Genomic DNA, 16240 nt, shown 5'->3' on the forward strand with positions numbered 1-16240 from the left:
GCGTATTGGAATAAAAGAGTAATGGCATAGAATTGAGAGCCCAGAGATACACCCATATGAGCCGTTAATCTACCACAAATCCAACAGGATACAATGGAGAAAGGAAAGTCTCTTCAGCGAATGGTGTTGGGGAAACTGGACAGCCACATGCAAAAGAATCTCACACCATACACAAATACTAACTCAGAATGGACCTGAAACTTGGATGTAGCTACAAAGAAGACAACATGGCAAAACACTCCATGAATTGGCCTCAGGGATGTCTCTGAGGACTGGACTCCAAGGCAAGGAAGCAAAAGCAAAAATAAACAAGGGGGGGCTCCCTCACTCAAAAGCTTCTGTACAGTGAAAGAAACGACCATTAAAATGAAGACGGCCTTAATGAATGGGAGAAAATATGTACACATCAGAATTATCAATTTGGACTTTGTTCAGCTACAGATAAAAAAAGGAGACAGGGGAGTGGGCCAGTGAACTCTGCAGTGTGTGCGTGCACCACCCTGGGGACATGACGGGGCTCAGGTCCCTGCTGCTGCTGCTGCTGCCCCTGCTGCTGGGCTGGGCCATTGGCCACCCTGCCCCCGGGAGAAAGAACTTCAACAAGCTGCTGGTGATTTCCTTCGACGGCTTCCGCTGGGACTATGACCAGGACGTGGACACCCCCAACATGGACCTCCTGGTTAAGGAGGGTGTGAAGGCCAAGTACCTTTCGCCACCGTTCGTTACGATGACCTCCCCATCCCACTTCACCACCATCACAGGTAAGCTCGCTCCCTGGGCTGAGAGCTGGCTGTCACACCCTGAGACGGGGGTGAGCTCCGGGCAGACCTCAGCAGCTCACACACCCCAGGATCACCCCTGGAAGAAGCACTAGCTCAATCTCTCCCGAGATGACCAGGGCTGCTTCCAGTACCCCACCGGCTACAGCACCTGGGCCACAACCTCCTAAAGGATCTCTGATCCTCCATCCAACCCCCACCCTCCCACAATGTCTGGTAATCTTTGTTTTTTAAGTAAACCATTAGAAGAATTTATTAAAGATAATAAAACAGTGGAGTTAAAGAACTCAGTTGGATCATTTAACTCCCCTGCTTAATACTAGAGAGCTGGAGGGACACCAGTGCTTCCCAAAGGGGATTCAGACATTGTCTCCTTGTAACCCAGAGGAGCCCCCCAGCCTGGATCTTGACTGACTCTCCTCAGTCTTCCACTGGACAATGCCTCTCCAGGTCACAAAGAACTCCTACCACCTCCACCCAGTCTACCCCTTCCTGTCTCAGGGACTTTGCATGTGCTGATCCTACAACCCATCCCCCAGGTCACCTGAAGTTTGCAGTCCAACAAGACAGACATTAGGCAAACAAAAACACTAATAGATGTCATTACAATTTGGAGAGGCTCTTGGAAAAGACAGTAAGGACAGGTTGACTTGGCATTAGAGTATCAGGCAGGGCTCTTGAGGGTGGGGCAGGTGGGCTGAGAGCTGAAAGAAACCTCAGAGACCAGAGAAGGAAAACCATTCCAGGCAGAGGGAACAGTAGGAGGTCTGTGATAGGAAGGAACACGTTGTCCCAGAATCCCCCTGGCCAGGGGGACTGCAATCTACGAGAGGAGAAGAGGAGGCAGCCAGAATGCCAAGGATGCTGCCATGGCAGGTGCCGTTCCCCATGGCAGGACTGATGGGGGCGCTGTGCTCTACTGTAACCCAAGTAAGTGCACAGCAAATGGGCTCCGACTGCACAGACAGAAAGCCAAGGCTCAGAGGGGCTGAATGTCGCCAGGCCTTAGGGCTGGAAACACGGTGTCCCCAGCACCTGGCACTGGTTCTACCTCATTCCAGGAAGAGAACTGGGGCCAGGAGTTGTGCCCTGCAGCCTGAGCCTCACCCCAACCAGACAGCCACTCTCTGAGGTCCAAGTACAATGGGGCACCTCGGAAGATGTGCAGATGGTGGTCACCTCTGTGGGGACAGGGGTGGGTCTTTCCAACAGACTCTCCAGGGACCCCTCAAAACGTAATAAATAAACCTGAACAACCACCCAGAGGGCGAATTGCTGAGAGATTTTCCTACATGTAAAGTCTGAGAGGCAAGTCATTTGGGACCTATGAGCACTGGGAAGCAGGAACGAAACAGCCTTTTTCTGGAGAAAGTGAACGCGTCTTCCCTCTGCGGTGTTAACTTCACAACACTTCCAAGCTCTCCCGTGGACAGACTCGGGGTCCCCAAATGCTCAGAACACGAGGCGCATGGAAAATGATAAGGTGTGCCCACCTTTTATTTATTCCCGGAAGGTTTGGGATGACAAGATGTAAACAGTGAGAGCAAATTTTAAATATTACAAAATGACCCCGACTCCTCTGTGCCTTGCCAGGGGGAATGGAAATGGGTCCAGCCACAAAGGGGAAGACTGGCAAGAGCCAACACAAGTCCTCTGGCCAGCAGGACCGGATAGGGCTGCCTGAGCTCAGCGGCAGTGACCTGCACACAGGGCGCTCGGGGCCCTGGCGGTTGTAACGGCAACAGAATGGAAACCACCACATGTCCCGAGGCGGGTGGCTGTGAAAGTCCTGGACAAACCAGGTGACCCTCCTCGGTCGGCTCTCGTGGAAAAGGTGATGAAGCTTTGTGCCTCATAGGAAGCTTCCACAGCAGTGAAAATAAGGAAAGCGACAGGCAAACCTGCGTGAAGCATGTAGCATATGAGCAAACAACATGTGTGTGCACAGTGTATGTAAATGCACATGTACGTTGGGTGTGCTACCTATATGTGTTGATGACATGTACGCGCATGTGTGTGATATGCATGTGCATGGGGTGGAGTGTGAAAATACACATGTGTGTTGTGCACGTGTGGCACACGTGTGTGCAAAATATCACTGGTGTGTGTGTGCTCACATGACGTGCCTTTACATGCACTTGCAATCTCTTAGAGATGCATCCAGAACAAGAAGTCGGTGAGACCGGTGCTCCATGGGGGCCTGGGGAGGAGCCTGGACTATGCCCTGTGTGACCTTCTAGATCTCAGGCGGTGCCGATGCATTGTTGATCAATAACCAACGATGCAGCATCAGCGAACCACTCTCTTTCACCCAAGCAGAAAAGGCATGAGCATGCGGCCCTCTTATTTCTAACCGGACCTGCCATCTGTCGCACTGGGAGGGGTCTGCTTCCACTGGAAAGTGGGTGTCTCCCACTCGGCACTGCTGACCTCGGGGCCAGGTCTGTCTCTGGGGTGGGCACCCCATGCACTCTGCAGTGTTGAGCAGCACCCCTACCTTCCACCCACTGTGCAAACAGAGCACCCCTCCTCCCACTGTGATCAAACTGTCTCCAGATGTCACCAGATGCTCACCGAGGGACAATTGGCCCCCACTAGGAACCTGTCTTCCATGGTTGAACCTGGTACCTGGCTTATGAAAATGCTCAGCAGGCACCACAACTGACCCCCCTTCAATTCTCCTAGCAGCCATGTAAAGTGGGGCAGTAAAGTGGGGCAGTAAAGTGCCACCCTCTTGACGGTGGCACGGTCCAGGCTCACAGGACATACGAAGCTGTCCCCAGCTGCCACACTCAGCCCTGGCTGATTCCAGACCCCGGGCCCTCCACCCCTGCCACTAGCGTGCCCACAGCCCCCCAGTGTCTGGTTTAATTAAGGATCATTGCAAGCCTCTTTCATTCTGCCCAATCTCAACACTTTCAGGCAGTGGGGCTAAGCCTGAATAAGCTGTTTCACTGAAACAAAGACCACCCAGGCCCAGAAAAGCATTTGTCTTCATGAACTGGGCCCCGTCACCCTCTGTCTGCCTTCATGTGAAAAGAAGCATCCGTAATAGAAAAAGTAGTGGCTAAAAGCTGGTGTTGCCAACGCCCAAAGACCTCATCAGATTCCAGGGTCAGGCCTGACACAACTATGATAAAAGCGACTGTTGCCTGATAACTAATGAACAGGTGTTTGTAGGAACACTCCTGGGCAGCTGAACAGGGGGAAGGAGGTGATGGGATATCATGGTGATACCCCACCCCTCCCAGCCGAGCCTCTGCCCAGAGTCCAGGGGGTGGAAGGCCAGCAGGTCTCAGGCAGGGAGCAAGGATGGGCGGGGCCCGGGCCAGGCACAAAGGTCCATGGGTCAGCGTCCCTCAGAATTAGCTGACTTGGCTGCCCAACATAAATGGAACGTGCTCGCGGACACCGGCAGGCTGGGAATTCTACCCACCACAAGGAGGGCGTCCATGCACTCACATAACCAGGGACCTAGCAGCAGTCTTTGTTTAAAGGCACAGGTAACGGTGTGGCACCCAGTGGGAGCTCCAGAATGGCCCCAGGTCTAACCCCTGAGCCCCAGGAGACCCTATCAGAGGGGCAACAAGTTTGTTCCCAGGCAAACCTGTGTGAAGCATGCAGCATTTGAGCAAACAACATGTGTGTGCACACAGTGTATGTGAATGTGCACATACATTGGGTGTGCTACCTATGTGTTGATGACATGTATGCACGTGTATGTGATACGTGTGTGCATGAAGTGGTGTGTGAAAATACATGTGTGTTGTGCACGTGTTGCACATGTGTGTGCAAAATATGCACTGTTGTGTGTATACTCATATGATGTGCCTTTACATGCACTTGCAATCTCTTAGAGATGTGTCCAGAAAAGAAATCGGTGAGACCGGTGCCAATCTGGCAGGTGGACACAGGATCAGTCCTCCTTTGAGACTACCAGTGTTAGTAGCAAATTTTAAATATTACAAAATGACCCTGGGGCTAGAGCCCCAGAGGAACTAGGCCAGCCAGGATGGTGGCGGAGGTGGTCGTTAAGTGAGCATCTGCTCAGGGGACTTATCCACACATCCCTGCTATACCCCCAGGTCGCTGGATTGAAGACCATGGAGTCATTCACAACTTGATGTTTGATGCGGAGAAGGGCTTGAAGTACGACCACAAGACCTCACAGAACACGACTGAGTGGTGGGACAACGGGGTGCTGCCCCTCTGGATCACAGCACAGAGACAGGTACGTCACGGCCCCGGGGGCCGCTTCCAGCACCCCACCTCTCATTCTCATCCTCCTGTGGGTCAAAGCTCAGTGACCCTGGGCAGGTGGTGCAGCCTGTGTCAGTGTGAACTGCGGAGCATGACGGTGCTGACTTACTTAGCGGAGCTGATTGAAGATGAATGGAGATAGGCATGACGCAGTGAGCACGGAGACTCACCCGCTGGGTCTCAGCTGTTAAGGATGAGCGGGTCTCCACGAGATGGCACCTCCAGGGCCCCCCAGAGGCCTGCACCCAGCAGCCCTACAAGATCTAATAAATTCCCATCTATGACTCAGGCACAGAAGCCTGAGGAATGAGGTTGACTGTTCAGTGCATCTTCGGACTGTGGAAAGCTCTGAAGAGAACTTTAGCTTGAAGGGTTCAGGGGCCATACATTATTGCTTTCAAAAGGCACAAGTCAAAGTTAACTGACCTTCCCCAAAACTTTCTTGCTCTCTTTTTATTCCCACCACCATCCCTTATCTCCCTGACCCGTTCTCCCTCCCCCATGCCTCTTAAACTCAGGAGCCTCAACTTCATTTCACCATCACTTCATCTTCCGTATCCACTAGTTTTTATAATGATTTTGCTCTGTTGGCGCATCTGCTGGGGTTCCTTGTTCTGTCACGTATATGAAAACGTCCAGTATTTGCCTGTGTCATTCTGACCTGCTTTACAACACAGAAATCCTTCGAACTCCTTCCATTTTGCTGTAACGATCACGTTCCGTCTTTCTTCGCGGGCTAATAGTATTCCACTGGGCGGGCAGACGCTTCTTTATCCAGTCCTGCCTGCGGCACTTCGGCCGTTTCCACGCCCTGGCTCCTGCAGACAGCGCCGCCAGAAACACTGCGGCCCCTGCAATTTTTTAAGTTGATGCCTCTGCTTCTTTGGCTTGATGCCCAGGGATGGGACTGCCAGATCACACGGTATTTCCGTGAGGGTGGTAAGGTCAACCCAGACCCCTTCCCAAAACGGCGGCCCCAGGTTACATTCCCGCCAACAATGGTGCAGGGTCCTCTTCTCTGCACCCTCTCCCGCGTGCTGTGGGGTCTTAGCGTGTGTGTCATTCTCACATGTGTGAGATGAGATGACACCTCCTATGAAATCATGAGATGTCTTCATCTTCCTTGTGAAGAGCGATGCTGAACCTTTTTCCATCCTTATATCCATCCACTGGCCTTATGCATCTCTGTCTGGAGATCCATCTGGAGTTTATTTTTCTGTCTGGAGTTCGAGAGTGATCCAGCTTCGTTCTTTTACACGTGGCCGCCCATTTCTCCCCATACAGTTTGTTAAAGGGACTCTCCTTTGCATTGTTCGGTTGTGACTCTTTTATCATGAAATAAGCACTGGCTTTATTTCTGAGCTTTTGATTCTGTTCCATCGAATCATTTGTCTGTTTTTATTCCGATGCCATGTTGACTTAATGACTGTTGCTTTATGGTATAGTAAGGTCAGGTATCACGATGCCTCCCTTCTCATCTCCTGCTCGGGATTGTGCTTGCTATTCCCCTTGTGTTTTTTCTACGAACTTTCAAAGTCATCGCTCAGAACAGACCTCCTTCTTCTCCCCAAGTCACCATCTTTGCTCCATGCTGCCCCGGGCACTCCCCTCTGTGTTCCACCCGCCATGCATGTGGCATTGCAGGGTGATGTGACCCAGCACACTGGCAGCAGGCAGTGGACCTAGACTCCTGGGGCAGGATCCCCGACAGCTCACCCTCTGCAGCTGGGCGACCTCAGCGACAACTTCCTCTCCCCCATGAGTTGTCCCAATGAGACTGCCCGAGTCCACGCTTAATGTAGCCCCTTGGGGATTGACTCAGATAATGACCATTTGCTGCTTAGAACGAAATCCTCAAAACTGTCAGTTACTCTATTTCACAGACGTGTAATCATTTTAGCCCTCCTTCAGCTGGAGGCCAGAATGAACCCATGGAACATACAGTGGGATGGATATGTTCTATGCTGCGCTGTCCAATCTGGAGGCCACTGGCCACGCCTGGTTGCTGAGTGCTTGAAATATGGCTGCTGAGACTGAGGAGCTGAATTTTTAATTGTATTTAATTTCCAATTTAATTTAAATCTCAGTTTCAATCCTAATACCCCACGTGGCCAGGAGCTACCCCATAGACAACATAGCTCTAGGGGAATCACAGTGTATTCTTTTTTTACTCTCACTGGGCTCTCATTCCTTGCCTGGTCAGGTGCTTACACTTTGAGGCATAAACCATACCAGTAAATTCCGTCCTCCCCAGAACATAACCCTCATGGCTCGGCCCAGACACCAAACACTCTACACACCTGAAAGTATGACAATGGGTAGATGAACGTTATGATTATGAACAGATGAGTAGAGTGGGGCACAGAGCAGAGCCATAACTTCTCAAAGTCACAAAGCAGCCAGAGACAGAGCTAGAATTTGAACTGGGGTCACAACTCTGAAACCTTAACCGTGACAGAGGCACTTCTGCCACCAGGGACCGCCCAGGTGAATCTTGCGCTCACCCGCTGCAGCATGGAGTCTGTCTCTTCCCTCATAGTCAATGCCTAGACAGGTCTGACCTTCTTTCCCTAAACCACTCATCCTTCCCATCCACGCACAACTGTGATGGACCCTTCACGGGCCTCACGAAATTATGGACATTCATTCTATCAGCTGACGAGAGACAAAATGCAAGAGCAAATGGAAACATGTCCTCCAGTGTTTGGTTCTACAGATCCTGGAGGATTCTCCCAGACCCAGTAAATAGACGCTGCCCACCAGAAGTGCTAGCTTAGAAAAAGCAACTTAAGAGTAACAGCCACATGGGTGCAGCACTCCACTAAGGGAGAATAAATAACCTAATGAAAGTAGTGATTTTCCAATTGCTACTGGAAACACTGATTATGCTAATTAAAGGGTAGACTGGTAAATACCCACTCCTTTGCATCCAATTAAGTGCTCAGATTGTTTCTAGAAGTATTTCTTGAAAATAGCACTTTTGATTATCATGGGTCCCAAATAAACAAGTATGGGTGTATGTGTGTGTGTGTATGTGTGTGTGGGGGGGGGGGCGCACATGCAAACAAGCACACTCACATGCACATTTCTCTCTGGAGCTCATTTCATGGACATGCACAATTCCTAAAATTCCTATGGGGCCAAATGAGAGAAATCATAGTCTCCTAGGACAGCAGCTTGCAATGTCGTTCCAGGTAAGTGTGTGAAGCACCTAGCACAGGAAAACAAGGTGGGAAGGTCTGAGATTTCACAAGCAAACATCAGGAACTCACCTGAATATGCAGGGCTGCCTCCTCCCCCATGAAGTCAATGAAACCTTATCCGAAATAACAAAAGAGCCAAACTGTGCTCTACAAAATGTTCAAAGTTTCACCCTTTCACTCGGTTCCATAATTCAGGGCAAAGTCAATTCATATGTAAGGTAAACAAAGTGCCCTCTCTGAAAATGGAGAATTATATGGAATGCCAATCTGAAATACAAAAAGTAAATATTAGGGGATTTGCAAGTTAAAGCAACCATAGAGACTCTACTGTCAGAAAGGAAAGTGTGTTACCTGCAGAGGTGACAGGTAAGATGCTAGAACGAAAGGAGTCGTCTCTGGGACTATTTCCGGAAGTCAGCCAGGGGAACAAGATGGGTGTCTTACCCACAAAGGAGCTGATCTTCGCGCATTTGCTCCACACATATCTGAACCACGGTGAGCACCCACTCTGTGCCAGGCCAAAAAGCCAGGAAAAGGGTGGTCAGCATTATCGACACAGTCCCTGACTCCCTGATTCCAGAGGAAGGAAACAGACCACAAATAAGTAAGCAAATGAAGATCATTGCAGCTGGGGGAAAATGCAAACTAGAGAAACTGAAACTGGATCACAATGTAGAAATGGCTGCTGGAGGCAGAAAGCCCAATGCTTGCCATAGAGCTATGGACAGCAGAGCTCTCGAGCCTTACAAAGCAGTCACTGCTGAGACTTCCATCTGAGGTCCTTTCCTAAAAGCATAACCTGAGGCGGGGATTCAGCACATTCAATGCACCGGGGAAGAGCCCAGCTGACCCCACAGGGAGCTCTGAAGCTTAAGCTGCTTCTCCAGGTAATCCCTACCTGAGTCCGGTTAGTTGGTCTTGTGTCCTCCTGCCAGCCAGTCACTGGCCACGGGCTGCTAGGGTTGCAGTTGGAACACAGGACACCTTTCAGGTGAGGCTGACAGACCACCTAGCTGTGGGTGATTTCTCAGAACAAGGGGCAAGTTGACAGTCACCAGCAGCTACCCCCAAAGGTGGGTCTGGGGATTTGGGTGGGGCCCAAGAGCAACCCCTACAACTTCCAGATTGCTTTCCTACTTCTCTCTCTCTCTGTCATGGGACATTTTGGCATCATTTTGCTCATTTGTTCTCAACTTCCTTTGTCATTTGTTCACTGAATGGCCAGCACACCAGGCAATCATCAGACAGCTCTTCGTGGTCAGTCATGTACACACCAAATGGCCTAGTTCATACCATCACCATCTCGCATTTCAACAAAATCCAGGAAACTTTAAAGTGTTTTCCAAAACATCCCAGCCTGGGTTGCACAAGAAATTCACTGAACAGTCTTCAAATCACTAGTGTAGCTGACACAAAGAAAAGGACTTGTTCCCCAAATACCAGACGAGTCACTCAGTAACCAAAACCCTGATGTGTGCCTAGTCTGTGTCAGGTCTGGGGTGAGGAATGACTTACAGCGCCAGCAGCTTTGGGGAGATATGCCCATCTCAGCTTTACCCACTGATGAGAAGACCTTGGACTCTTTTCTTTTCCTAGTAATTTTATGAAGGTTTGTCAAACACAACCGTTCTCCTGGGAGTATATCGCTCCAGAGCATTTTCACTCATGCAGTCTCTTCTGTGGCTACAACCGCCACAACTCCAGTCTGAAAACTCAGTCCCACTGGCGGTAAGCCTTCAGCCCTCACAAGCACCCGGGGTACACTATCACCCCCGTCTGGCAGGTGAGCAAGCTGAGATGCAGTGTTTGAGCAACGTGCATCACCGGGCACCCAGCATCCGGCACAGAGCGCACTTTCACCACTAGGTTGTCCCGCCTCTGGGTGGCCCGCGGCTGAGCAGACCCTGTGCAGGGAGCAAGCTGGCAGTCTTCCCTTCTGGCAAGCACCCTCATATTTCACAAGCCTTAGACATGGGCACCAGCAGTACAGCTTCTCCCATGCCCACCAGCCCCAGAAGAGGGCCGGAGATGGCATCTCCTTGTCACCAGGCTGAACCCTCTGCTGTGGTCTGGGGATGCAGTTTCCCCTGATTAGCCAGATAGAGCCGCTCAACCCCTGAAGCCAATATAACCCACCTAGGCCGGGAAGAATCTCCAGGGGAGGTCAGGTCCTCTGAATAGAGATAGGGTGAAGACGCTGAGGCAGGCAAACATATGAATGAACACCAGACCTCAGGTTTGTGGAGGCTTGTTCTATCTGGAGACACACAAAAGAAACTACTACGTGCCAAACCATGACAATGGGCACTTAGTTATCTGCCTTAATCCTCACAAAGCTTCCAACAGGTTCTGGCAATTTACAGGTGGGAGTGCTAAGAATAAAGAAGTCCCTTCCCTCGCCTACCCAGGAAGTACCCTCTACCTTCATGTGAGGAACTTCCCCGCCCCATCTGCCCTCTCTAGAGTTCAGGTGCATCTTACAACTCTGGGGTGCTGTGGTTTAAAGGCCAGCAATTTTCTTCCAGGTATCACAGTACACAATGGCATGTCTTGCAGCTGACAGGTTTTAGCGGTGGGACTCAGTGACACCAGGAATAAAGGACAACACTGGCGGCCCCAGCCACTGCTCCCTAGGGCCTCTGGACTGGGGCAAGGCTGGTGACACGTCAGACTTGGCTGACTGGCAGAGAGACATGCCTGATGAAGAGCCCTGATCAAACTTTCTCTTGTGCTCACAGGGGAGGAAGACAGCATCCTTCCACTACCCCGGAGGCGGAGTGAAATATGATGGAGAGGCTGTCCAGCGGGCACTAATAAAGTCCCACGATCACCCCGACAGCAACGAGACGGAATGGAGGGAGAACATCGACATCATCATGGGCTGGTTCGAGAAGGAAGACTTTGACTTCGTCACGCTGTACTACGGGGAGCCAGACAGTGTGGGGCATAGCCTCGGGCCCGAGACGGAGAACAGGAGGGTGATGATCCGGCAGATAGACAGAACCATCGGGTACCTGCTGGAGGCCATCAAAAGGCACGGCCTGACCGAGCGCCTCAACGTCATCATCACGTCGGACCATGGCATGACCACGATCAAAAAGCAGCCTGAAGTCACCGAGATCCTCTTGACCAACTACATCAAGTACAGTGACCTGGTCAAGTTTGACCTTGTGGACTATGGCGGCTTAGGGATGATCCTGGCCAAACCGGGGCAAGAGGAAAAGCTTTACCAGGCGCTGAAGAACGCGCACCCTCACCTCCACGTCTACAAGAAGGAGGAGTTTCCGGAACGCTTCCATTATGCCAAACACAAGCGGAACCTGCCCATCTTGATGTACACAGATCCCGGCTACAACATCAACGGGGTGAGTCGATTCTAAGCTGGGTGGAGTCGTCTGAGACCCCAGAGACAGCCACCAGGGAGGGACAGGTCTGGAAAAAATCAAAACAGAAGTGATCGCTTGATGTGCCCTGATCGCTGGTTTCAACATGTCCCCACCCCACCCCACGGCCACCCCCCAGCCCTGTCCTGGTCACCGTTGTGCAAAAATGGTGACAAACCCCCCTGACCAAGACGGAGGGCCCAATGCTTCACAAGCTCACACAAATGACTCCATTTTGTCTTCCCAAGCGCCTGCAAGACAGAGTTTCTTATTTGCCCCAGTTTCAAAGAGGAAGAAACCCACGTCAGAGAGAAGTGGTTTGGAATTAGAAGTAGAAAGCTGAGGTGTGACCCCACTGTCCTCCTTACCTCCCCCTCCTCCCCCGCTCTCCCCCATGATGTACACCCACTTCCCTGCCCTCAGAAATTCTCTCGACTCTGAACGGGAGCGTGTGGGACCAGGAACCTGCGGCAGCATTTGCTACTGCGTGACTCAGGGCAGGTTCCCGAGTCTCTGCACCTCCGGTTCCTCATCTGTAAAATGCAGGTGACAATGACAGTGCCCTGTGGGCTGCAGTGAAAGGATAAAAGGGGTAGGGGGAGTTAACATGTAATTTAAAAGCCTTCCGAACAATTCCCGGCACAAAGCAAGTTGCGCTGGAGAACGGTCACTGTCAGGGCGTCGTCTCCACGCTGTTGGGGTGTGTTTCCTATTCTCTTCCCTAAAGAGCTCCGGGTCCTTGTTCCTCGCACCGCCGCTGCGGAGACCCACGTCCTCACGGTTACAAAGATTTCGTGGCTCTGAACAGCAACACACTCGGGGACAGTTTTCTCTCCACCATTTGGAATCTAAAAAGGCCCTTTTGCTATTATTATTTTTCAGGAACGCATCCTTTATATAGACAGAGGCGACCACGGCTTTGACAACAACTTCATGGACATGAAGACCATATTCAGAGCTTTCGGGCCAGATTTCAAGAAGGGTTACCTGGCTGAGCCCTTTGACAGCATCCACATCTACCCACTCATGTGTCGGCTCCTGGGGGTGACCCCTGAGCCCCATAATGGCTCCCTGGCCATCACGCAGGGAATGCTCGTGGACCAGAATCCAGGTGCGGCACAAAGCAACCGGCAAAAAATCACCTGTTCTGTGCTGAGATAGAGAAGAGTCAGAGGGTTCTCCGGAGGAGTGCAGGTCTGGCAGAGCAGGCCTGTTTTCCAACGCCTCAAACCCCTCCCATGCCACATCCTAACACAAGACAGTAACAGCTCTAAACTGAGGCAGGAACCCCTCAAGGGATGGGGGCTTTTCAACAGTGCCTTTGGGGCAAATGGCAGACTCTCCAAGGTGGGTGATAATCCTTGCGCAGCTCAGAAATGGCATGTGGCCTGCCCCCAGATGCCCCTTGCAGACCCACAGTCAGGCAGCCTTCCGCAGCTCCGTGCTGGCTGGAGCCCCGAGGAGGCTGTTCACACAAGCCTTCAGTCCTCTCAATGCTGAAAGGGGGAGCGGCGTGTCTGTAAAGGAGATTTCTAATTCTTCAAAACCCTAAACCCAGGCAATTTAAAACAAGAATGGTACCATCTCTGGGAATTTGGTGGCTTATAAACCCCGACCAGTTTGTCTTCCACCTGAGAGCCTTGGTCACTGCCCGATGATTTCTGATTTCTCGCGTGCTGAGAGTAACAGGGCTCCATGGACAGGCAATGCGCAGGACGCCTCTGGCAGCCTTCCCCAAGCCTCTGCCCACCATCTCCTGTGACCAAGCAGGCAGCAGGCAGCAGGCAGTAGGCAGGCCCTTTGGCCGAGGGCCAGGTAAACTAATGACCAACTCACCCAACTCTTTAGGTTGGTTTAAGTTTCAGAGTTTGGCTGGGCCCAACCCAGCCCTTAGCCCAGTGGAGCCAAGGTGCCAGGTATTGATCAGCAGGATGCCGCACAAACCAATTTTCAGTAAATTAATTCTTTGAGCAAATTGGTCATTTGGCAAAGTGGTCATTAGACAGGTGGGTCATTTGGCAACTAGGTTGTTTAGAAAACCGGCTTTCAACAACGTGTCCTGCAGGATCCTTCCACGGCACACACTGTCCCGGGATCAGTGTGCATCTCATTTCCACAATAAAGATTCACTAGCACCTGCATGGGGGAACGACCCAGACACCTGGAGAAGCAGAACAGCCTCTTCCTGATCAGACTATTCAAAACCGCCTGGTGTTTTAACAGGAGGGGGAACCACTTCGAAGACGCTGCATAACGCAGTGATCGGCCTCGGAACGGTCACAGCCGTGCTCCTGATTGTGTTTCTCTCTGCGGTCACGTACACTGCCATCCAGCGGAAAAAGACGTGAGTGCTTTTCCTGGGTTTCCTGGGGTCCTCCGTGTACACACTCACAATCCATTTCTCCACCTCCCTCTGCGGCCCCCTGGAAGCCCCGAAGCCTGGGCGGGTGTCCTGGGCCGGCTGCCTGGGTGCTCACCGGGACCCGGGTCAGAAGAGCCCCCGCCGGCTTTAATGACCTACTGCCACTGCCCTGAAACTTGGCTTTTGGAAAAAGGGCCCCACATTTCCACTTTGCACTGGGCCCCAAAAATCACACACCAGTTGTATTCGTTTTCTAGGATAGTCCTAACAAAAGACCACACCCTGGAGGGCAGAAAACAGCAGAAACGTGCTGTCTCCAAGATCTGGGGCTGCAAGTGCGCACTCGGGCGGGCGGCAGGCCCAGGCGCCCAGAAGCCTGGGAGGGAGGGTCCTGCCTTGCCCTTCTAGATTCTGGTGGTTGCTGGACATTGGGGGTTCTGCACCCAATTTTCAGCGTGAGGAGAGGATTCCCCACACCTACAACCAACAATTCTCAGACACCACTGGGAGGGGAGCCGACAGTTCAACTCAATTCTGACACTGCCTGGAGACGGCAGCCCACCCCTCAGGCTGAGGCCAACAGGACTGCGCCCCCGCCCGCCGCCCTAGACACCCCTCACTGTCCAGCTCGTCACGGTTGTTCCCACGACCCTTCCTTGCGTTTGCCAGTTTGCTAGAGCAGGTGACAGAATTCACGGAGACGTTTGCTAGTCGTCAGGAAAGGCGTCGCTCGGCTCCGGCCGGGAGTGAGGATGGGGGCGTGGGGCTTTCATGTCCTCTCAGGCTCCCTTTCTCCCCAGTTCTGCTCACGGTCCCCAGCCCAGACCCCTCCCTCACTAAGCCGGTGTGGTGAGTGCAGCTGACCTGTCCCCTGGTCTCCCCGTCCACAGCGGCCGGACAAGCGACCAGCGCAGCCCAGCGGAGCCGCGGGGCGCGACCGCCTTCTGAAGCTGCCACGGAGACTCGCCCCGTCGGGATCCCCGTGCGCCTCCCGCTCGGGGCCCCCGGGCCGGGGACACCCCGGGCCGACACCGTCCTTGCTTGTAAACTCCCAGCAGCGCCCCGGCCGCCTCCCGAGTGGGGGAATAAAGGGGGACGATGTGTGTGTGGCCCCGAGCCCACGTGGTGCGGCGGCAGAACCGCGCGGGGGAGGCCCCCGGGGGGGGGGGGTAGGGGGGGGCCGCGCCTACTGGGGGTCACGCCCGCCCCAGCCCGCAGTAGCCCCGGCGAGGAGCTCTCAGATCCCGCCCGGCCCCACGCCCCGGGCTGCCGCGGGCGGTCACCCCGACCCGGGTCCGCGGGAACCCCACTTGTCGGTCCACTCAGCCCGGCGCCCCGAGCTCGCCCGCGGCCGGCTGTGGGGTCCCGGCGCCCGCCCGGCGGTCCGCGGGCTCTGGGGGCGCCGCTCCGGGACTGGGCCCGGCCCCGCCTGACTGGCCTCCGGGCCCCGAACAGGCCCCGGCGAGCGCGGACCCGAAGCGGCGCGGCCCCGAGGGCTGGGGTGCGGGCGCCCCGGCCTCGACGCCCCTTCGGCCGCAAGGGCGCGGGGCCCGCGCGGACGCCGCTGAGGAGAAGCCCCGACCCGCGCGGGACCGAGGCCGGCGCTCCCGGCGGGTCCACGGCGGGGTCGCGGGCAGGAGCGCGCACGTCCCGCCCCAGCCCGCCAGGAGACCCGCGCCGGGGCGGGAAGGGCTACCTGGGCCGCGCCGAGCGGGCGCTCCCGGGCCTCGTCGCTCCGCCGGGCGCGAACCCGCCGCCGCGCTCTGGCCCCGCCCCCGAGCCCTGCCCCGCCCATCGCGCCTCGGGCCCCGCCTCCCGCGGCGCAAAAAGCGGTCTAGGCCCGCCCCCACGGCCGGAGCATCGCCCGCACCGCCCCATGAGCGGAGCCGCGCCAGCCCAGCTCAAGCCCCACCCCATAAGCGGAGCCCCGCCTGCCAAGCCCAAGCCCCGCCCCACCCAATAGGCGGAGCCCTGGCTGCCCAGCCCAAGCCCCGCCCCATGCGCGGAGCCCCACCTGCCCAGCCTTAGCCCCGCCCCATCCAATAGGCGGAACCCCGCCCGCCCAGCCCAAGCCCCGCCCTCCCAGCCCAAGCCCCGCCCCGCCACATGGGCGGAACCCGCCTGCCCAGCCGAAGCCCCGCCCCTCGCACTGCCTTCCCGCCCCAGCTCCGCCCCCACCTCGAGCCCCGCCCCCATCCAGGCCCGAGTCCCCGCCCAAGCCCGCAATCCCGGGCTGCACCCGCCCCGGGCCGC

At 54.4% G+C, this 16240-nt stretch overlaps 2 protein-coding genes across 2 annotated transcripts; both read left to right on the forward strand.

Moving 5' to 3' along the window:
* Window positions 1-408: 408 nt before the first annotated feature.
* LOC119242365 (ectonucleotide pyrophosphatase/phosphodiesterase family member 7-like) lies at window positions 409-11622 on the forward strand. The gene is made up of 3 exons (XM_037508084.2): window positions 409-761; window positions 4865-5010; window positions 10981-11622. The coding sequence occupies exons 1-3, from the start codon at window positions 509-511 to the stop codon at window positions 11620-11622; spliced, it is 1041 nt and encodes a 346-aa protein (XP_037363981.1). The 5' UTR covers window positions 409-508.
* Window positions 11623-12022: 400 nt separating this feature from the next.
* LOC129145545 (ectonucleotide pyrophosphatase/phosphodiesterase family member 7-like) lies at window positions 12023-15095 on the forward strand. Its single transcript, XM_054693928.1, has 4 exons — window positions 12023-12112; window positions 12508-12736; window positions 13849-13969; window positions 14878-15095. The coding sequence occupies exons 1-4, from the start codon at window positions 12023-12025 to the stop codon at window positions 14933-14935; spliced, it is 498 nt and encodes a 165-aa protein (XP_054549903.1). The 3' UTR covers window positions 14936-15095.
* The last annotated feature ends 1145 nt before the right edge of the window (window positions 15096-16240 follow it).

This window comes from Talpa occidentalis, unplaced genomic scaffold (assembly GCF_014898055.3).
Source record: "Talpa occidentalis isolate TD23 unplaced genomic scaffold, MPIMG_talOcc4v2.1 talOcc4.12, whole genome shotgun sequence".
In the NCBI taxonomy this organism is placed as follows: Eukaryota; Metazoa; Chordata; class Mammalia; order Eulipotyphla; family Talpidae; genus Talpa; species Talpa occidentalis.

Coding starts and splice junctions, on each gene's coding strand:
- LOC119242365 (XM_037508084.2), top strand. CDS start 509: ATGACGGGGCTCAGGTCCCTGCTGCTGCTGCTGCTGCCCCTGCTGCTG. Junction 762..4,864: donor CCACTTCACCACCATCACAG/GTAAGCTCGCTC, acceptor CTATACCCCCAG/GTCGCTGGATTGAAGACCAT. Junction 5,011..10,980: donor GGATCACAGCACAGAGACAG/GTACGTCACGGC, acceptor TTGTGCTCACAG/GGGAGGAAGACAGCATCCTT.
- LOC129145545 (XM_054693928.1), top strand. CDS start 12,023: ATGTACACCCACTTCCCTGCCCTCAGAAATTCTCTCGACTCTGAACGG. Junction 12,737..13,848: donor GCTCGTGGACCAGAATCCAG/GTGCGGCACAAA, acceptor GTGTTTTAACAG/GAGGGGGAACCACTTCGAAG. Junction 13,970..14,877: donor GCCATCCAGCGGAAAAAGAC/GTGAGTGCTTTT, acceptor CCCCGTCCACAG/CGGCCGGACAAGCGACCAGC.